Raw genomic sequence first — 22956 nt, forward strand, 5'->3', positions numbered from 1 at the left:
TGGTAAAGGTGCAGGGAAAAAAAAAAAGAAATACTACCAATTGATTATTTAACCTTCCTTTTGTTGCTTTGAAGAACATAATTTAAGCTGTTAGTAAGAAACCAACACATCCTTTTTCTCTGTTTTCTACAAGTTCTAGCTGGTAAAACGTAATACTTTTAAGATTATTTCAGTCTTGTGAGTAGCTTATACTTTAATTTGTAACTTTAACAACATGCAAAGTGTCCCAAAACCTTTGAGTTTTTCCATATTTTCAGCCCCTCATTTGAATGTAATTTATGGAGATTTCATGTGAAAATCAACACAAATATTGAATAACTGTAAAAGTGGAAGGAAAAATATAAATTTGTTGCATTTCAGTCTCGCCTATAACAACAGCTGGAAGTTGTTTACGGTTTGTTTAGACACTGACATTCCCCCCCTTTCTTCTGCTAAACAGTTCACGCTCAGTCAGATCAGACGGAGAGCTTCTGCATCGACTTTCAAGTTCTCTGTAAGAATTTGGTGTGGCTTTGACTAGGCCATTCTAACACATGAATATGTATTGATCACAATCATTTTTTGTAGCTCTATACCTCTGCTCCAGTTTCAAGTCTTTTGCAGCCTCAAAAATATTTTCTTTCAGTTTTGTTCTGCATTTAGCTCCATCTGTCTCATTTAATCGGAGGAATCTGTCACATGGTTTTTCTAACCTCAACAACTCTCATAACAAACTGTAAATGAAAGATTTCTTTCTCCTTACTTCTCAAAAAACATCAGATTTGTGTCCCATTAACTCTCCTGTCAGATGAAACAATTTCTTTAAGCCGTTGTATGTTTTTATTTTTTTATCTGGAAGGTAAACCAGTTGCTTTTACAGATCAGTTATCTAACTTTAACTTCCTTTACACAGCAGCCTCCTAAGTGGCCATTGCAATGGTGACAACAGGTGGCAACCTGCTAACGTAATGCAAGTGTTTAAAGCCAGACCTCATTAAAAATATCCTCTCCCATAAGGAGCTGGAGGACAGCTGTAAGAACATTTTAATTATCCAAACAAACAAGAAAAATCCAGTTTCATGAGCAGATTTCTTCACCAGGTTTGGGAGAAACGGCTTTGAGTGATAAAATCCTCCTGATCTTTGCTGCTGCGAAGTAACAACAGATGAATTCCCTAAGATCTGGTTCAACACAATGCCAGTGATTTATTCTAAAAAACAAGTAAAAGCAGAAAAAAGTCAGTGGATGAACAAAATGAAAGTTAAGACCCATTATAGAAAACTTGGATATTGTCAATACTTTTTAAAACTTAAAACTAAGAGACTTTTTGAAATCTTGAGTAAACCCTTTATGGACAGGAAAAAGTAGTTTGATTATAAAAAAAATTCAAACAAAATGTGTGCAAAAGCATCGGCTTGTCACTTCCAGAAAGGTCTGCGCCGTTGGAGCCTGTTGAAGACAATCAGGCTCTCACTGGCAGTCGTTCCCTCTCCTCTTCCTCCCCCAGCCGCTATCAAAAGATGTTAGTGTGTAAAATGTCAAAGACAGAAGAAAAAAAAGAGGCAAGAGAAGTAATCTCTGTTTCCGTTTTGATCGCAAGTGGAATAATTGGAACCCTCTTAGGCTCATTACACGAGTTGCCCGCCAGCCAAAAGACGGCTCCAACTGCCCCTCTCCATTCATGTGGCAGCTTTGAAAAAAATATTGCTTCCTCTAGTTGCAACTTTTCAGGAGACGTGGCGACAAAAGGTGTTGCTACCTACATTAACGGATAATCCCTCTGTGCCTTTGAACATCTCTCAGTTGCTGATGTCAGGCACCAATTGTGAGCAACAGGGAGGAAACAGAAACAATCTGGCTCCGTAATAAGGCCATCAAGCACGTTACGCAGCGTTATTGCTCAACCTCGCTGCTTTTTGGCAATACCATTCTTCTCAATTACATAAGGTATCGCATATGTGCAACAAGTCCATTAGGATCCCTGTTACTAATGGACTTGTCTTCGCTGCTATTAAAGTACGCTTGTAATTATTGTGACTCTAATTACAATTACTGTATTATCCAAATTAACCTTATTCCTGGTTTAGATCACCCGGAATGACGGTAGCCAAGACATGCCTATGAAGAATGGCACCGACGTCCCTTCAGATAAATCCGGTATAATTAGCTGTGTGCCTTACAGGGCCTGTGTGATGGTAATAATTAGAGCTACTGTAGCAAAGGTCATGCAAAACAATTTAGCAAGGATGCGGGCTGCATGGGTAATGGGAGGCGGCCCCTTCCTATTCGCTGCTTTACCTCTGCTGCACTCGCCTCGTGTTTTTTACCAATGCTCTCAAAAATATTAGAAAGTGAGAACCCATCTGAGCAGCAAGCGGACTCCCAGCTAACACAGTTTAAATGGATCCGTGATTAGATTTGAGGAAAGTGCTACAGGGTTTATGTGTTAACTGGTATCAGCTAAAATCGATTCGCCGCTTTTGAGGTGCGATAGCCCCCACGTCCCCCTTACTTTCCCTCCTTAACTCCTACCACTTCCCCGTATGTTGCATCTGTTAGCCTGACGTAAAAACGTTTATGGCTACCTTTCGTCATTGCAATTAATTTTGAAAGACGGGGAGAAAAGGAGGGAGGAGAAGAGAGGGAGGACAGAAAGCGGTAGATGCTCTGATCCACCCAGGTGCATGGGTTAATGAGCTCAGTCAAAAACGTTGACATGAAGGTAAACAAGCAAGCACGTCGAGGTGCTTCTATTTCTATCCGTCTCCCATGTGGCTTCGCTCTCTCCTTCTCTCTTTGCAACTCCCAGATAGCTGGTGCGCAGGGAGCTCCGGGTTCGCAGCCCGGAGTCCACCAGGAGCTCGCTCTGCTCCCTCGTCTCTCCGCCATCACGCCCCGATGAGATAAGTAACAACCTCACACTTAAATATAGCATCTCAAACAACACATATGTGAGCTCGATCGGTCTCAGCGCTGCAACACAACAGCCCTGCCCAAACTCCCAGCACTCCCAACAACACTTCTTTAGCGCCGAATGATATAAACTGATCTGTCTGCCACATAAGCAGCTTGACAGCTCAAAGCTTGCCAGCTGATTTCACTCTACCTCGACAAAATTATGCCGCTTTTGGATTTTTTGACATATTTCTGACTGCTACAAAGGCCGTCTCTTGCCATCAGCTGTTAAGAGGAACACCAGAGAGTAAAAGATCAGCCATCTGGAATATAAGAGATTTTTAAAGTAGCTAATTATGTGGTATTTCTTTTCTGTTTGGCACAAACAAAAGTGTAAAATGAGCAAGTTTTCAGGAGAAGCATGTGCCAGATTTTTTCTTGGACCAAGATCTGGCCGAAAGAGCTAAAACGTCCCCACATATATCTGGGTTGAATGGAAAGCCAATAAATATGCCAAAATTTCTAAAACTATTTATGTGTGGGAAATAAATTCAGAAAAAAAAAATCATTCAAAACCATCAGTCCTGGTCTAGTAGATGAAATAACACTTTAACTATTTTATTGCTTCTGTCCAGTTACTCATTGCAGTTCAGATATTATCTAATGATATGGTAAAATAATGTTAAAAAGAAAATAATGTCAACAAGCAACCAAATGTAAAGTTCAGTGAATGGAAAAACTGCACAAACAACAGTTTTAAAATGAAATACTGAAATAAATTAAACTTTTCAATGACATTCTACTTTACTAGATGCAGCTGATTATCATCCATGTTTTGATATTTATACTTTACAGTTTTGACATAATATAGTATAAAATAGTAAGAAAGTTAATACATTAAAAAAAACAGTCCATTACATTAATTCACCAGAAAAATTATTATATTGTATATTATACCAAAAAAGGAAAAAGAAATCCGGACAGTCTTAAACGTAATTTCTGTGCCAATTCCAGCCCTCATGGGGCCCCCTGCTGGTGTGGAGGCCTTAGACAAGCAGCTTAGTTTGCTTATGCTTTGGGCCGGTTCTAAAACGTATAAACATACTTCTGCACCACTTATAGAAAACCCAGAGAATGAGATTTCCTTTAGAGGAGGAACATCTGTTTTGAATGAGTAATTTTATTTTACTAAGACAAAATAAAATGTAAAAAAATAAAATTACAAGAACAAAGTAATAATATTCTAGTTAAACAGTTTTTGAGGCTGTTTCGTCTGTTAGCCTACAACTTTAAGACATTTGCTTATATTAGAACAGCATCAAGTTCACATTTTTTATCAAACAATAAAAAAACAGAAAATCATTAAACCTTACACAAACCCAACTCAGTAAAAGCTGTCTAACATCTAATTTATGTGTTTTTGTTCACTAAGAGGAAGCCTGCTGATCAAATTTACTGGATGGGAGCTGAAGCATATGCTACCATCCATATGTTTTTGCGACTGTTTGGGTTTAAAAAACCGTGAACTGTGATTATCATTGATCTACAGTTGTCAGACGCCTAATCTCTCTGACTCATAACCACCCTGGTCACATAGAGCGATGATGGCCCGTCCGCCCCCACATCTGAGGACCCAGACCAGTGTTGAGGGAAGCAGCGATAAGCATGTCCTTATCCTTTTAAAGACACTCCCATAATCCAACCGCGGCGGGAGGAGGGGCAGGGAGACGGACGGGAGGGGAGGGGGGGCTTCATCTTTAGGGGATTTAGTCTGGATTATAGCTAGTCCTCCAAATTAAACCAAAAGTCAGCTTTCTGCAGTTGCTCATGCAAGCTGGCAACTGGCTTGTTACCAGCCCTACATACGAGGCGAGCGATGAAGCTCTATAATTAGAACGTCTTCAAACTCAGCCACCACATGATTTCACAAAGGAACTGTAGCTAAACCCGGATCCATCCTCTCTCCCTCACACACACACACACACACATACCATCGCTCTCTAACCCCGCCACTCTCCTGCTGACCTCCTGCGACTGGACTGTCCTCCATGTTGTGCACCTGACTCCTGTTGCCAACCGGCTTAGCCGCAGACAAGCTTCTCAGCGAGAGCAAGGCTGCTCTGTCCCTGCTGATGCTGCTTCCCACAGCAAAACAAGGCCAAATCTGGGGCTTAGAGGCTAAAATAATCATTACTGGGTAGTGAACAAATGAAAAGTCAGAACACTGCTCCCATGGCCTCCCACCAGCCCCCCAGCACCACTGGTATTTTGCCTGCTGTCCTATCTCAGACAAACAAAAAGAGGGAAGCCATATATTAACATTTAAACAGAATTAACAGAGTTTTAGCTCAAAACGGATAGAAAATAAAGCTAGAAAAGGATTATCTCTGTCTGGAATAAATACATAAAGAGGAAAATATGTACTTAGAATATAAAGAAACTGTTTGACATTTTGTAAAAATAAGAAGATTGATCCTACTTTCATTTTAAGTGTTTTCATTATAAAGCTGCTAGTACAGGGATAAGGAAAACTAAATAAAGAATAAATCCCATCTTTGCAGAGACAAAGTAACAGGAATGTTATTGGTGAGACTTTAATTGTTTAAACAAAAAAATTGTTTTGGTAAAACTTCAGAAACTCATTCCTTGAGGAAATGCTCACATGAAGAGAAAATATTAAATTTTAATATTATAGTTATTTCATTTAAATAGTTTTAGACTTTCTGAAGTTAAACGCTCACCTTTGTAAACAGAAGATTGTTTATGTGTCTGTAGCTGCGTTATGTGCAAAACTTTGTGTTTTTTCAACATTAGTGTAATATTGACCATTTTGCAATTGCTGTGTTTCTGTGTTTGCACAGTGGTGCAGTTGGTAGAGCTTGTTGTTTTAGCAGATAAATTGACTTATAACATGGGAAAAATGTCTTGTTATAAGTTAAATAATCTGTCAGTGTGGAAGTACAACTTTTTCATCCATATTAATGAAGAATTTACTTTAAACAAGCCTTTATATGTTACTAAAAAGTTACGTTTAAGTTATTTCAAGTGTTTTAAGACATTTGCACTAGAAGACAAAAAATACTTGGTAAGATTTTGTGTTTATACAGTGACCATGTAGTTCACAACACTGGGGGAGGGCTCATTTATGCATCAAACATGTCGGAGCATTCCAGCCTCCTCTGATGCCCCCGATGGAGAAGAAAGCATCATGAACTCTGCCATTGGAGACCTTTCTGCAAAGGTGGAGCCAGCCAGCGTTACTAAAGCAAAGACATTTTGAGCAATCCTCTCTGAAACACGTGCAGACACGCTGATACCATCCAGCTCCCACCAGTCTGGACTGGGTTCAGCTAATCTGGGGCTCAGGAGGTTTCTGGGGAATGCCATGCACTCTACACATTAAACACACTCAAAGGCCAAGTTCATTGGTTTTCTTGGCTGTGTTTGTATGTCAAAACATGAATGAAAGAGGAAAGTAAGGAAGTGGTGTCCCCTGGACAACTACAGACCCCAAATTGTTTTGTGATTACAGAGAAGACAAAGACATTGGTAAGGCTGTTATCAATCCCTCCGCAGGGCAATCATCACTAATATCATTTGTAGTGTTTTCTACTTCTACACCCACTCTGGAGTATATGCAATCTATTGCCTAGCCCACATTCTTGTCTTTGCAACTCGACCCGGTATTACTTAAGCAAAGAATTGGTTCCCCGCCTCTGTGGAAACTAGATATGGGTGTAAATAATACGCCTCGGCACTTTGTAAAAGCCCTAATCCCAAGAAAACAAACCTGAGTGAATCAGGCCCACCTGAATTGCTTTCAGGAAAACTAGATAATCAAAATGCAAAGCAGTCTTTGATGGAAAAATGAGCCGAGTTCCAGCAACAAATCCTCTACAACTAACATCAGCAAATTCTCCCCTGAACTTTTATTTGTATTCAGTGTTTGGGTTTTTAATGTAATCACGCCGCATTCGGGGCTCCATCAATGAGCTATTCTGATTTATGTCAGGCTGAATCAGACCTAGTGCTGAGAGGTTTGCAGACATCATGAATGAGAAAAGGAGCCACACACTGAACACATCAGGGGTCCCACCATCTCCAGAGACAGGGGGCACAATGGAGACAGAGCAGAGATAAAGGAGCGGGATAACAAGGGTGAAGGAATGGCTCACGCTGATCGGGCAGGAGAAGAATGGGAGAATGGGAAAAAAGAAAGGCGGAGGCCCCGACACACTGGCCACACAGGGCAGAGGGAGCGAGGGGGCTCCGAGAGGCCTACACTCGGTCATAGCCCATTAGGCAGCCTGGGTGAAAATGCTACAGCTCATTACATGCTCTGCCTCAGTTCTGTGGATGAACAATGCACAATTACGCTACCCTGCTGCTCCTCCAGCCATACTGCTGCATGCCTCTGAGGCGCCTGATGCTGCAGCTACAGCGGCCGGCCGGCCCGGCCTGCCAAGAGCCTCCACTGCTCTTCAGACAGCCCATACATGCACTCCCTAATGCAAATCCAGGTTTATGTCAAGAAACAAAGGAACTGTATGAATTTGCTCCAGAGAAAGGAGAGGAGAAACAGGAGAGACGGCCGTGGCGCTGGAGACAACACAACAAAGCTATAATGCAGCATTTGTGAGAGCAACACAATGATTTTTGCACCTTTTGTCTGCTTTGTCCTCTTTAAGTTCCTCAAAAAGGTAGACATGTGCCAAAGAGACAATTCCTTTGTTTTCCCCAATGGATTTAGTTTCCCCGTTGTTATAATTACTGCAAGGGGAGGAGCTACATACAAAGCGTGTACATTTACGTACCGGTAGAACCTCCGAGGTTCGTTAACTTCAGATGTTCCAGTTTTTAGATGTTTCTCTAAAATCTGATCCCTTCTAATAAAAGATGAAGCTTTCATTTGCATGTGAACCGTTGCACTATTCCCAACTCTGGAGCTAGTTGGGAATAGCTCCAGAAGTTAGCTAGTTAGCGGCCACTAGCTAACTTCTAGCTAGTGGCCGCTAGAAGTTACTACATGATGTCATCGCCTAATTTGCATATTTGGTAATGTGAGCCAGACTAAAGTAGGAGAGAGAAATTTCAACTTGGTGAGACAAAAATTAGTACAATACACTCTCAATATGTTTAGAACTACAAATGAATGTTATAAAGTAATTTAATAATCTATGACAAAAACAGCAAAATACTGAAATACTCAAATATAGAAAAAAATAAAATGTCACTTGAGGGACCTGAAAAGTGGCTAAATATTGTGACAAAGTCTCGATATTGAATTTCTGTAAGACTCTTCTTCTGTTGTCATTCTGTGTTTGAGCTCCATTAGTTTCTCAGTGGCGACCGCTACTGTTTAGGAGGAGAACTACAGCAAGTAAGCAAGATGAAGAGTTTGTAGGATGTCACAAGTCCAGATCTTAGTTTCTAAGGAGTATTTTAAGAAAATATGCAGAGCTATAGAAGATGCAACAATCAGTGCTGACCAGAGCTGATTTTTGATTTTCTTTGAGTCAACTGTTTTTTAGATTGTCACAAAGTGAAAAACAAAGAATCGTCTTGGGAACACAATTATTGTGGACTCTTTTTTTTGTTTGTTTGGTTTTTTTTAATCTCTTTTTCTGGTTTTCTTTGAAGTGTAAGAAGTAGACTTCAATCTTAACCAGTTCTGTGTTTTCTTATCTACTATAGGAAAATCACTTGTGTCGTTTTCTATCAAACTAAAAACAAAGGAATTATGATATCATCCTCTTTTAGCATCATGTTATAATTTCGCTGACTTTTGCTTATAAACTTTTTACTGTGATCAAAAACATTTGAAGTTGGTTAATGTGTCTATACACAAAGAAATTGAGGGATTTTGTTTTGTTTTAAAGCAATAAATAAATTGGGATTTAACATTCAGATTGTATAATACTCCACTTGCTGATCCCAGATTGAGATTCCCAACCTGAAAAATAAATGTTTCTAGTCACTATTCAGATTCTGAGCGATAGCAGAAAGAAAACAGTTACAGTTAGATTGTAATATAAAAGAAATGTTTTAAAAATAATTTAATATTTATTCTAATCCAGTTCCTTCATGTGGCTCATTTAAATTCATTGAATTACATCCCATTGAATCAAATTGCATTGTATTAAGTTGAACCAAAACAAACAGAGGCGGCATGTGGTTGAGTGGTGAAGCATTTCATCAAATTTGTCTTCATGTATAGTTAATGTTTCTGTCTGATTTGATACATGTGGCACAGAAACCCGAAGCAAAAACACACAGTTCCTAATAGAAAAGCTAAAAATGCCTGAGATGTGGAGTCATCTATCCACCAGCAGCATCAGCTCACTTTAAATCTCCCATCCTGCTTTTCTGAAATTATGCATGCGGAAGTTGACATTTAATCTGATGGGAGAAATGCTAACGAACATGCTCCTGCTTCTGCTTTGTTTTAAGCAAAGCAAGCAACAACAAAAAAACAGGACACTTGGAAAGGTCACTCTTCCTTGGTGTCGGAGCAAAGGAAAAAGTTTCTGTTCACAGCAAGTATTGGAGTATTGTTAAGCTGAACTGCCTCCCTCCCCCGTTTCCCTCTGCCATTCAAACAGCCAGAGCAGCGGCCCTCGGGACAAAGCCCTGGGAAATCTCCCAACAATAATGTGACTGCAAGACAGGACACAGAAACACAATTATAATTCTGATATCCATGGATTCTAATTAATACCTTTTCTCCCTGCACATTTGGAGAAAATTAGTTTTGGGCAAACGTAATTGTCATTACGAGTGAACTGTAATTACTTTCCACTTACTTTGTTTACTTTCTTTTTCAAGTTTGGTTGTTTTGTTTCAGCCAAAGGATGAAATGTAAAAGATTTTTTAAATACTTTTATGCACATTCAGGATAAAATAAATGAAGGAGTCTGAGTTTTGTATCGTTTCATGTTCGAGCTTCTGAGAGCAAATGTAAAAAACTGCAGCTGGTGCGCCGAGCTCACGCTGAAATGAGATTCTCCTCCAGGTTATGACTTGAAGTTTGTGTTTCTGTATGTATAAGATGACCTTTTCTATGCTCCAATAATGTAAATACAGGCATTTCCACCACAGCCAGCCACATTTGCATGAATGAAAGATGGGGGTATATTGTTTTTTTTTTCTCCTGAAGTCCTCGACTATCAAAGGTTTTCCTGAGAATCCCAACAGAAAAAGGTTCTAACTCCACCTTAGCTCTGTAGTTCGCCGCTGACAAGTTTTGCAGCTAAATGTGAGAGAGGCTGCTTATGAGCACTTCAGCACATCTCAATAAATCTGTGTTGATGATGCATTTCCCCTCCTCAGTGTTGGGACCTGAACACCGAGGGATCTCCATTAAAGAGGAGCAAATGCGGCGTGTTTGTGTTGGAGAGTTTAATTTGAGAAATAAAAAAACAACAACAAAAAAAAAAAACAACGCTGCGAGAAACTAATTTAAATGGGTAATTACATCCACGCAGCATTGCTTGCAGGGCTTAACAAGGTACGTAATGATGTGCCCCTTCCCCAGCGATAAACATCATCACTTCGTCCATTTCCTTCACTCCATTTAGCCTTTTCTCATTTGCGGGTGGACCCATCAACCTATAAGCCCAATGCCATTACACCCCTTCTTGCATTTAGATTTGCGTCCAATAAAGACCCTGCAAACATAAATTGCTGGATGGCTGCAGCCATTATGCTGCTATTTTTAGCTGCGCAAAAATCCCCCTTCATTTGACGTTTAATGGGTTTACAAGAAAGCTAATTCTGCCTTTTTGATAGAGCTTTTAAAAGTAATTTAAAGTGTGTTTCCCCTCATTTTGTTGAACAGTTGTTTCTTAAATCAAATAAAATGATCTCAAGAGGAAGAAGGACGATTAAAGCTGATCGGATTGAACTTTTCTGAAAACATGCCTCCTGATGTTTCTGCTGCGATTCCTTAAGGAGGAACAGCCAAGGTGGAGATGTACATCTAGTGTTTATCACGTTACAAAAACAAACCTCATTCTATTTTTTAATGAGGTAAGGAATGTAAAAGACGGAGGAACACAGCATTATTCTGAAGCATAAGAAAATATAAATATGGAATTCAAAATTAATACAAATCTGAAAAGTGTGGCATGTATATGCTGTTAGACCCTAAATCAAATTCCGAACACAAAATTAATTTCTGTTGCTTTGCAGCAAGAAAGTCCTGGGTTCAAATCCCACCGTGGGGTCTTTCTATATCGCTGCAAGAACAAAATCTTATGAAGTATTTTTGTTCGTTTCTAGTGCCGATTCCTTAGAACAGGTAGAAAAGACAAAACTGACCTTTCAGCAAGATATAGGAGTTTGTTTTCAGTGAACAGTTCCTTATTTTATTTTATTTCTTTTAAATACTAATTCCACTTGCACACAATTTCACTTATAGCAAGACATTTTTCTCATGTTGTAAGTGAAATAATCTCCCAGTGGAATAAATACTTTTTAAAAATCAATATTAAGGAATTATTGACTTAATTTCCTTTATTGCTGAAAAGTTACTTGCAAGTTAGTTTTGTTTTATTTCAAGTCTACTAAGGTATTTGCTCTAGAAACTAGACTAAACTATTTGATATTATTTTGTGTTTTTGCAGCGATGGAGTTTGCATGTTCTCCTGCTGCATACATGTTTTCTCTCTGGGCGCTTTGGCTTCAATACAACCGTTAGGTGAGTTGGTCTCTCTAACGTGTTCTCATACATTAGTGTATGTATGATTTTGTGTCTATATGCTCTGCTAATAGTTGCTAACCAGCTTGCTTTATGTTTCTGCTGCACTTGTGATTATTTATTTGGAGGGTCTCTGAGCCATCGCCCTAATCTTAAAATCCCTCAGCAGGTTTTTAATTAGATTCAACGGCCACTCCAAAAACTTAATATTACTTTTAGTCATAAGAAAAAAAACATATAGGTATATTTAATATTACTTTTAACCTAATTCTGCCAGATGTAAGAATAATTTTGGCCACTACAAATGAACACCCGACACCGAAAAGAAAAGACATGATTGCTTTCCGTAAAGGTCACCGTGATTTGTGGAAAATAATCTCGCCCTCATCCGAACACTGCATTTTGCAGAGAGAAATAACACGTTTCAGGCAGCAGGAACACAGGTTGAGAAAAATCATTGCCGTTCTATAAATAGATCTCGCTCCCCACTCCTCGTCTTCCACGTTTCTCTCCCTGCAATTTGCCAGGACTTGGCGTTTTCCTTGCCACGCTCTCCCTCCGTACAATATGTACGAGTCGAATGCAGTTAAGGACACTGGCGGTGACATGCGTACGTCAGGCGCTGTCACTCATGTGTTTTGACTGTTAAGCTCTTCTGGCTGGATGCTCTGATCCTAACAAGAGGGTGGCAACCCAGCAGGCCCGGCTGCTCCTGACTGGCTGCCTGCGGATGTTATGTCAGTTTGTTGTACCTCCGCGACATCGGGGGTGACAAGCAGCATTGGGGGTTGTTGGCGGGTTGGGGTCAGGGCTATAAAAACCTAACCAAGTGTTAAACCATCACTGCTTGCCAGGGAGCTGAAAACCATCTCGTTGAGTAATGTCACTCAGTCACCCTTGGCCACACCCTCACTTCGCCTTAAACGTGAAAGGAAGAGCCAGCGGTGAATGATGCCGCGTCCATCACTGTCACACTGCTAATTTGCTCGTGGCAGACAGCTTTATTTCACCTTATAAACAGTGACACTAAAAAAGCAGCAGAGCGTTTTTTTAAAACCGCTGCCTTACAAATGACCTCCCTAAATAATTAACAGGTTTGTCTGCTGCTAAATCGGCGTTCATCTGAAGCTTCTGGTGATGAAAGATTATTTTCCAACTGCTTCGAGAAGGAGGAAACTTTAAAGACTGCGATATACACCTGCCGAGGTCTCCAAAGGCTAAAATATATATTAAAAACACGCTGTAGAAGATCAAAGACTTCTACAGCTTTTCCTTTATTGCAAAATATTTGTCATGATTAGTCTCTGACAAACTGTTGAGCGATAAGAGGCTTATACAGACTTGCGTATTTTTATATATAAAGCTGATAAACTTATACATTTTTAAAGGATGTCTGGGCAAGCATTCATCCGCAACAAGACAGACGAGACAAGATGAGAGAACGAGGAGGCTCTGCTTTCAATTTCTGCTCCTCTGCTATCTGTGTTGTTTTTCTCCCAGTTACACTTTCCGCCAGCAGTGATGTCCTCCACTTTATGTCAATCACAGCTTGCTGAAGACAACAAACAAACAAAGCTAAAGCATTTTGCAAGAATCAATCTGCAAAGATGAAATGAAAGAGAAGCCGGAATAACTTATCACGACTACTCAGAAGATTCACAATGCTAATATGATTTGTTTTGTTGTTTTAAAATCGAACATCTGCTGAGATAAGAATATAAAATATTGATTCCTCTTCAGTGTTTTTACACTCTGTCGTGTCACAATTACAAACTCGACTGTTTGATTGGGATTTTATGTGACAAGCCAACACAAAGCAGCGCGTTAAGTGGAAGGATAAAATGACACTTTTTCTACAAAATGCAAATTGATCGAACTTTGACTAGGCCATTCTCAATAATAAATACACTTTGGTATCAACATTCATTCTGACAGTATGTTTTTTATTATTTTTTTAATGTTGCCTTCTATTTAGTTATTACCAGCGTCGCTGTTCCCCACAGCATGATGCTGCCACCATCTTGTGATAGACGGCATTGATTTTTCTGCAGAAAAGTTACATTTTTGGCTTTCTTCTGTCAGAAAAAGTGAGGAAAAAGTTTAAAGTGTCTGAATGCTTCTTCAAAACTGTGCATATGTCACATTTAAAAAAAAAAAAAAGTTAGTGTTAAAGTTTGATTACGGTAATATTGAAGCCTTTACTCCTGCTTTCGCTCATGTTTATTAATCCAAAACGTTTCCAAATAAATGTCCGTGTACAAAAGCAGTATAATGTCTGGAAGTGAATTCATGAGTGAGTGAGTAGGGGGAGATTGGCACTTTAACAGATGTGTAGCATGCACTGACAGCATGACATCTATTTTGCATGCTCAATATGACACGTTTGATTGCCCACATGCATATTGTCCCGATGTGAAGCAACACCCTCAGCGGAACCACTCCCTGTTGTTCCTCCCACGTAAATACCAAAAGCATCCTTACTCACAAGGAACAAAAAAAAACAAAAAACACGATGAGTGCCGCCATGTTGACAGATTTGTCTCACTTTTTTTTCTAGTCCAGCTGGTTTTAGTAGAATATGTTACTGATTTCTGTTGGAAGTTAAAATTACGATTAAAAACCATTAAAACTCCTGAAATGGTCCCAGAATGAGCAGCACAGTGAGCATCTGGAGGAAGAATGGTCCAGTTGTCAGATAACTTTTACTCGTGGGACTCGGTCTCAGATGAATACTAAACATCCTGCACCATGCAGGGCGATCTCCATCCAACGTTTTTAGAAATTCACCTGACATCTTCCACAGATTGATTTATCATCCCTCTAAAGGAAAAATCATGACTTTCTTACCTGAATTATGTTAATTGATATAGTAAAATAGCTCATTTTCCTGCTCTGCTCAGTCACAGGTGTGAGAAGCCTTACTGCAAATTACAAATTCAAAAACAGATTCTAGCCAAAGGCCATTCCTTTACTGTATAATTGTCTTCCCCCCAACAAGTGATTCACTATAATTAAGCCATGGAAGACAGCTCTATTCTCCGGTGAGCATTCATATTAGTGCTACTACAGGCGGGCCTCACAAACATCTCACAGCTGATGCTTTAAAAGACAATGGATAGTCATGTTCAAGGAGGAATCTACAGGCTTACATTGTCACAAGGGACAATGCAATACACACAATGTACCTGCAGGTAGGAAGCCTTCAGGGAGACCTGTCACTGTTATCTTGGCCGACTCTGCCGTGTCTGTGTGTCTTTAAGAGGAAAAGCCAGACTCCAGCTGCTCGGAAATAAGCAGGATGCTTGCTGGCCCACATAAACTAACAACAGAGCACAACTCTGACTTGATCACATGCATAAATTAAAAATAAACAAAAAGCTGTATCCTTATTTACATGAGAATAATCACAACCGTCCTGCTGTAGGGACTGGAAACCAGAAAATCTGGTTGTGACCAGAAACAGTTGATTTTCGGTTTTATAAACCCTGATTGGCCAATGGGAAGCTCTAATTTTTTAAAAAAGGAGAGAAATAGAGAAGAAAGGAACAATAATTAAAGTGAAATCAAATACTAAAGAAATCAGGCTAGTTAATGCAGTTAAAGGCATTCAGTGTGGATGCTCTTACTGAGAGAACCTTATCAGAGAACACCATGAAGAAGCGCTGCTCCAAAATCTGAATATTAGAAGCAATTTAAAAGGAAACTGCACTTTTTTTCTATGTCAAGACATGTCTGCAATTTATTCAGACAGTCAAGAGAGAGCAAAGATATGAACATATCACAGAACGTCCTATTGAACTTTCAACCTCTGGCTATCATGGGGGGGGGGAGTTAGGAAAAGCATTTTGGAAATCTCAGAGTGAAAATAAGGATCTAAATCTGTTAGGGATGTTGTTCCCACACATTTCAGACCCAAAATATAACAGGAAATACTTATGGCCCTGACTATTGGTTGACTGCTATTAGGTTAATTGGATCAGCGTACAGCAAGGAGCAAAATCGTCAATTACTTACATTTATCTATTTGTTTTTTAACCGTTTCATGCATAGCGGTTAATGCAGGGGACAGCCATCTAAAAGCCTTTTTCTTGTGTTTCTTGTGGATTTTTATGTGATAAATGCACACAGTGATGGTCAGAGGGATTTGGGTCAAGAACTTGTGAGGTCAAGTGGTTTCAAATCCAAACTACAAAGCCATTATCAGCCATTCCACCGCTGTTTGTTTGTTCTATAAATGGTACTGTAATTAAACAAAGCACATTTTTTATTCAAGAGCCACATCTGTACATACCGGATGCTTCTGTCTCTTGCAAATGTCACAGTGGGGAGGAGGGAAAACAGTGACAACTGGTTGCTCTGCTGGAGGCTCAGGCTGCCACTCTGCACATCTCCCACACACATAGTTGCTTTTCTCAGGCCAGATAAAATGTGCACAGACTGGGTCAAAGAGATGTTTGTCAACATCAAGTGTAAGAAGGAGCGAGGTGGAGGCTGCATGTTAAGCAGCTCCCGCCTCTATCAAGCCAATCAACTGGCCCTTAGAAAATGAGAAAACGTGGACACCTGGCACTAAGACTCCAGCTTCACCCTCCTTATCTGTCTATCTGCCTTCACGCCGATCCATCAAGACAACTCCGAGCTTTGCATAATGAATCATCACAATCAATCTCCTCTCCTATTTGCCTTCCTCTTCTCTTTTTCATTAGCCGGCACAAATAACGGGAGTCCTAATCCTGAGTCTAACGCAGTTTTATTGGATGCTTCAGCCACAGACGTGCAACATTGCAAGCAGGTTTTTCTGTCTTTGAGCACTGGTATCAAATATTTAGTTAGCTGGCTGCGAAATGGTGGAAATGATCTGCAAAAGTACACAGCATGTAATACTTTAGGATTTGTTTGTCGTTTACTTCAGTGCTGGTCATTACATCCCCTCACTTTTTTCTCCTTTGTTGTTTTGCTCATCTCAGACACAACTTTTTGAAGGAAAAAGGAAGCATTTTGTTTCTGCTTGGACAGTTTACTGTAAGGAAATGTGTTATTTTTGCCCCAACGTAAAACATTTACCAGCAGGAGTTAATAAGGTTTGATCAGGAGGTCCCAATCTGTCTTATTTTATAGGAATTGGAACCAAAATGAATGGATATATGGTGAATTTACGGCTGGACAATAAATCAATAACAATATATATCTGGACCGATATGTGATCAATATTAACAGATAATTCATCTGACAGAATATTCAAAATTCAACGGGAGATTTAGGAAGAATCTCCCCTAAATCTTTTACTCCCATAAAAGAGTGAATAATTACTCTTTTATCTTCTCAACCTCTCTACAGGAGCTAAATAAATTTAGTGGAATCTACTATCTCACTCTCTCTTTGGTTACCTGGCAACTCTCTCTTTGGTTACCTAGCAACAATCTGTTGAGTAACTTGCAGAGCAGCAGTTTAAGGTTTTGCCTCTGTGCCTCATAACTGTTTATAGCTGAAAAAGAACTGCGTGGAGTGAAAACTGTGGAAGGTTGTCCCACCAGTCTGGCAGTATTGCAGATATTTAAAACCAAAAACGAACCAATAATCATCAATATCGACAATTATCGATATAGACTGATAGGAAACGCTTAAATTGTGATAGGTTTTTCAGCCATATCATTCAGCCCTAGGTTAAATAGACATTTTCTGAAAGTTGTATACAATTGAATAAAGTTATAAGAGATATTTTGCCACTTTATGACAAGAGAAAATACTCATTTAAGAAGAAAAATAAATTAATATACAATTGTACAAACACCTAAGTAGGAACACCTCTTATTTTTCAACACCGTTTGCCTCTTAATAATTGACCAATTTGCAGGTACGTTCTCCATTATTCATTACAGCCAACTGGACAACAGGCGGGAATTTCCCTCCTTTCGTAAAACAATTCTGACACTGACACTGTAGGACACCCTGACCCACCATATATATAAAACATCCACTGACCACCACAAAGTAACACCCCAAAAACAGCATCTTATCCCTTCCACCTGTGCTATTCCAGCCCACTCGCTCACCCAGAGTGGCTCAGACAGGCCCAGTAAATCAGCATGCCTGTAAGTAGGTCTCATTGACCCCTCAGTGTCCAATAGCGCCTGGATCTCTCTGGATCATCCGCTCAATATATCAATATCCATCCTGTTTCTTGTTTTAAGACCCCCACTCCCAAGCCAACACTCCCCACTCTCCCCACACTGAATGTCAAGCAGAGATTGGACTCATCAATTTCAGGAGTGTGTGCGTGCGGTGGAGCTTTTTGTATGAGTAAGGCATGGCACATAAACTCATAAAAACACATGGCCTGATGCACTTTCCCTCTCTTTCAGACACACATAAATGTCCCAATCTCCTATGAGAGAAATGGGTCAAGAACAGAAAGAGGGAGATTGCCAAAAGAATCCAGTAGACGAGTTCATACATGCAGAAATCCATAAAGTAAAGATCAGCGGCTCGGCATACACCTGTCAGCTTGAATAGTCAGACTTTCACTGCTCTGCCGGAGCAGCGTGTGACACGTCAGGGCAATTCGAGCGGCCATGCGGCAAACGCTGTAGCCAATCGGACGACATACAGATTCAAGCAATGATTACTCTTTCTGTTAGCCCCTGAATTGATGTGTGCAGGAGCTGATTAGCCGAGTCAATACATCTGGCAGGTGCACAAACTCTTGTTCGTTTTGCAGAGGCTCAGCACACACCCGAACATGGAGAGAGAGAGAGAGAGAGAGAGAGAGAAAGAAGAAAGGAACAAAGAAAGAAAGAGAAGAAAGAAAAGGTAAACAAGTGCAGTTAGAGAGGCCAAATATTCCACTTTGTCAGGCCTCCAGATTGTGCTTAGCAAAGCGTTCTGATCACAGGTCAGCTCCAGCCTTTAGGCACCTTGAAATGCCTTGAAGGATTCCACTCTACTGACACATTGCCATTTTGAATCGCTCAGCTTTTCCATCAGCAACAAATATTTCCCTGACACAATGTGCTTTGATGCAACTGAACGCCAAATATGTCTAGACAATAGGCTGTGTTGAGAGAGAGGTTTGCTTTGTTAGAGTCTAGTTTGACCTAGGAGACCTTTAAATTACACTTCATGAAAAACTAAACGTTCAAAGCTATTTTCTTGCCGCTACATTGCGTTAAATCAATTTTCTCCTTCTTTTACCCCCAACAGGCAATGGCAGTCCAGCCAAAGATCAAGGACATAGCACATTGGATTGTATCTCACCTCTGGCAGTGGCATGCCGTTGATGATGAGGTCTGGCTGCTGGTGACCCTGCCCTGTGAACGAGTGCTGATAGCCGTGGTTGGGGGCCGCATTGCGTGAGTTCTGGTTCTCCACGTTGAGGAAGGTGCTCTCGGAGCGCCTGCAGCCCAGTGGCAGGCTCTGCTGGTGGTAGTCGAAGTAGTTGAGCGAGGAGGTGAGAGATGAGCAACTCACCACATTCATCTTGTCTGTCTCCTCGACGTCTCGCGGCACCAGGCGGATGTCGTTCTTGCTCAGCTTCTTCTTCTTACTGGATTTTTTCTGGTTGCCGTAGGAGTACTCCGCCACCCTGCGCAAGTAGAAGAAACTGAACAGACTCAATAAAGCAGTGCTCTGTCTTCCCCAACCAAGCCCACACAGTCAAAGAGCCTCGTCATGCTGGGTGGGGTGCCAGACGAAAGCTCATAGCCAGGGCCGGACTTAAAGCTGCTGCTGTTTTCTACCTTTGCTCGTTGGTGGTGTATTAAGACATGAGGAAATGAAGTAGATTCTGTGAAGCATAAAGTCATTTAGGAAATATGAGAGTTGCTTTTAGTGCTTCCGTTCTTAAAGGTGTACGTCTATTGGGATCAAGGGTGAGTACCTCACTCTGCCACTGCATCAGGACAAGGTATGTTACTTTAGCTGTAGCGTTACACACTCATCTTTTGCTTGCAAAACAAGTATTTTTCCCACATTATAAGGTACTTGTACTTTTTCATCAATATAGAAAAAGTACAGCTCAATAAGTGGGGGCTTATTTTATTGATTTAAAATAAGCCCCTACATCTTGCAGAAAACTGATGTAAGAACTAACTACATCAGTAAGTTAGTTCTTACTGTAAGAACAAAACTAACTTACTTGTAAGTTAGTTTTGTCTTTAGATATTTAACTAAAAGCTAGATTGAAAATGCTTCATAAGATTTTGTGTTTTTGCAGTGCAGTTGGTGAATGGATTATTTTGGAATATAAAATCAATGCTCTATGAGTATCCCTAGATAGTCAGATAATTTATTTGCCAAGTTAATCAGAAAGCATACATAGCAAAGCATCAGATTCAGTTTAACTTTCAAGCTTCCCATGCTAGTAGATTTTCATCAGCACAGACAGAGCGTTTGCATAGATTTATATGAGATTTCTTTATAGGATTATTGCTACAATCTTTGAGGATGTCATGTGTGGTATACTGTGTCATGGTAGCTTGTTTTATCTGATAAATTATGTACACTACAGTGTTAAATACCTTGTAAGTTGATGCTGAAGCATTGTTTACCGAAGGCATTGTGTTTTCCTTGCTCTTGAATTTCAAAAGCATGATAGGGCTACTTGAGATGGAACAAGGAAACTGAGGCAAAAGTCCAAAACCACACAGCCACAGAAATATATACATATCCAAGGCTGCATAATATTAGAACTGCGACAATGTTTCAATTTTGTTGGATTTCTTTTTCATTGCAAGCCTTCTTTTGTTTTGTTGTATTTCAGTGACTGAGTTACTGATACTCACTTTGATACTTTACCAGTTTGGTTACATTTTTGCATGGAAGAAAACATTCCTACAAATGGTGCCATCTTTATGAGAAACCTTTCGGAAAAGACCAGTACAAAGATTGTTTCAGAAACACAGGGCCTAGAAAAACTCAGTGAATATGCACCTTTGCAACATTGTATCTCTGCTTCATAAATATGCATGATGATTTCTATTTCTCCAACTTCTAGAGAGTTAAATATTTATAAACCAGGGTCTGTAAAGCTTTTTGTTTTGTTTTAGAACCTTTATATATTTTGGAGATAAATGCTCATAAAACACTCAAATCTCTAACATAATTTAATTCAAATAAATATGATGTTCTGAATTTCTACAGTGTATTTCTACTTATATTGGTTCTGATCTCCTTTTGGGACCAGTTACAAAATCTGACACATTTTGATCCCTGATCAGACCCCAGTTACTGAGTGACCTGCTGCTGACATGTATAATTTATTGCAGTCATATAACCTCATTTCCTTACTGTAGACCACAAGTATTACTTTAAATTGTTGGTTGTGAAAATAGGCCAGAAATGTCATTCTGGAAGGCACAAATTTATGCGCGGTTGGCAGATGGCTCCATTCCTTACCCGAAGTAGTCGGGTAAGGAAAAGGCACAAAATGGCAATGAAGAAAAATTACTAGTACTCCCTAAACACCTTCAAAATTATGTATACCTATTACTCTGTTGCAACAATATTGAAGTAAAAGCAACCTGTGTGGCTCTGGCCCACTTCCTCCTAAAATCCGGCCCTGTTCAAAGCCCCTGTGCGAGTGTGAAATGGCACACAGAGGTGACCCACCACACCCGGCCTGCAGTGGAGCCGTCGTAAATGTTTGTTTGCATTTGCATGCTCAACAATCAACATGTCACAAACAGGCTGAAAATGCAAACATGCCAAAACCACAGAAGCAAAACGAAAAGGAACACACTGAACCTGAGAAGCACCACCGGTATATGCAATCATATTCAAAGCACAGAACACTCACTGATTCCAGTTTTTTCTTTCATTAGCAAGCAGGCCCACAAGCAATATAGAAAAGCAAGAGAACTGCAGATTCAAATTTGTTCGACGGCTCTCTGTGACTTCTGCAAACTGAAGCTGAGCATTTTGACTTTAATAAGAGCAAATGAGCAGCAGAGCTATACTTTATCAAAGGATGCTCACATTGGGGGAAATGTCTACTCTTTGCAGAGCCTTGCAGTTTTTCCACAGAATAACAGATGTTAAGTAGTCCAGTGATGACTACAGCCCTCACAGGACATATTTACCATCATGTCTGGTGTTTTTTTTTTGGTTGCAAATTTTACTTTACAATCTCTGCTGACTCAAACTCTGAAAGGTAGAATCTAACTCGATAAGATAATCCCTGTGGCTTATGTCCTTTATTAGATCCATAACAAGGATAGAGATATCTGTGAAATTGCAATCTCTGTTCCTGTCACTTTTTGAAATCTCTCTGCTCTACTCAGCCACACTGGTCTTTGGTATTCACCCCAGTGCAGCACCAGGGCTATCACTGATTTTGTTTGTCTTTTCATTTGTATCTTGTTACAAGCACATAACCTCAATCAGCTCCTTCTTGATGCAGAGGGAAAGAACTTGGTAGAAAATACAACATCTCTCCCCTTCGTTTTCACATGTTCTCTCCGCCTTATGCCCAAATCGAAATCGTGAAAGAGAGAACTTCAGAGCGAGACAGACTGACAGAGGACAAGCAATAAATTGGAGATAACTGCTCCTCATATTTGAGGTGGTGACTGAGAAGCAAAGCACATCAGCGCTGATTAAAGCTCCCAGCGGGGAGACGGGCTCACAATGGGAGAGAGGAAAGCACTGGGAGCAGTTTTGAATTTCGAATTTGTTGTTTGTCTGTCACTGTGCCTTCGCTGCACAAAATGTATGAGTGACATTTAAATAAGAGCAAATGTTTTTAATCAAGCTGTAACTTCATAGATTTTTTTTCCTCTATTTTCAATCAAAGCTAATTCAAAATTACATCTGGAAAAGTATTTTTAGTCAGACAGGAATGATGACTTCTCCGGGTCAACTCTCAAATGTGGAGCAGCAATCATTTCTGATGCTTTCCGTCAAGAAATACTTAATTTCCATATCTAATCTTGTCAGCTGAAAACATTTGGGAAAAGGAAAACTTTAAATCAGTACAGTAGAAATAAAAATCTGATTACTATTATGCTCATTTTTCTGCATTTCTTCTCCTTTTAAAAATAATGAGGTGAACCTCAAATCAACAAAATTATGTCAGGAACAAAATACGACTATAGCTTCAGGTTAAATTCTCAAATCCAATCTATATGTTAATTTTACAGTCGTAATGTGGCACATGCAGGGAAATCAAAGCCAGAGCTGATGCTCAGATTGATGAAGAAAACAGAGTTCGCAGAAATCCATCAAAAGAGGGGGGAGTAATCAGCTGCTTTTATCCATAAACCTGCCTCCTAACAGTTCATGACACTGATGTAACTGATAATATCTTCTAAGGCACAGGCCTAATCTCCTACATTTATTTTAGAGTAGCTCCTTCTGATGTGCCTTGATGAAAACAGAGGGGAATCGGA

At 39.9% G+C, this 22956-nt stretch overlaps 1 protein-coding gene across 7 annotated transcripts in view; it reads right to left on the minus strand.

Annotated features, from left to right (window-relative positions):
- The window catches only part of pcdh19 (protocadherin 19), a 77573-nt gene that overhangs the window by 49676 nt on the left and 4941 nt on the right, over positions 1 to 22956 (minus strand). For 2 of the 7 annotated variants that reach the window (XM_044126570.1, XM_044126566.1), the window contains exon 2: positions 18827 to 19172. In XM_044126570.1, the coding sequence (XP_043982505.1) occupies positions 18827 to 19172 (346 nt within the window). The remainder of the gene's footprint in view (positions 1 to 18826; positions 19173 to 22956) is intronic. The other 5 variants (XM_044126573.1, XM_044126571.1, XM_044126568.1 and 2 more) reach the window with 3 other exon arrangements.

Source organism: Gambusia affinis, linkage group LG09 (assembly GCF_019740435.1).
Source record: "Gambusia affinis linkage group LG09, SWU_Gaff_1.0, whole genome shotgun sequence".
Classification (NCBI taxonomy): Eukaryota; Metazoa; Chordata; class Actinopteri; order Cyprinodontiformes; family Poeciliidae; genus Gambusia; species Gambusia affinis.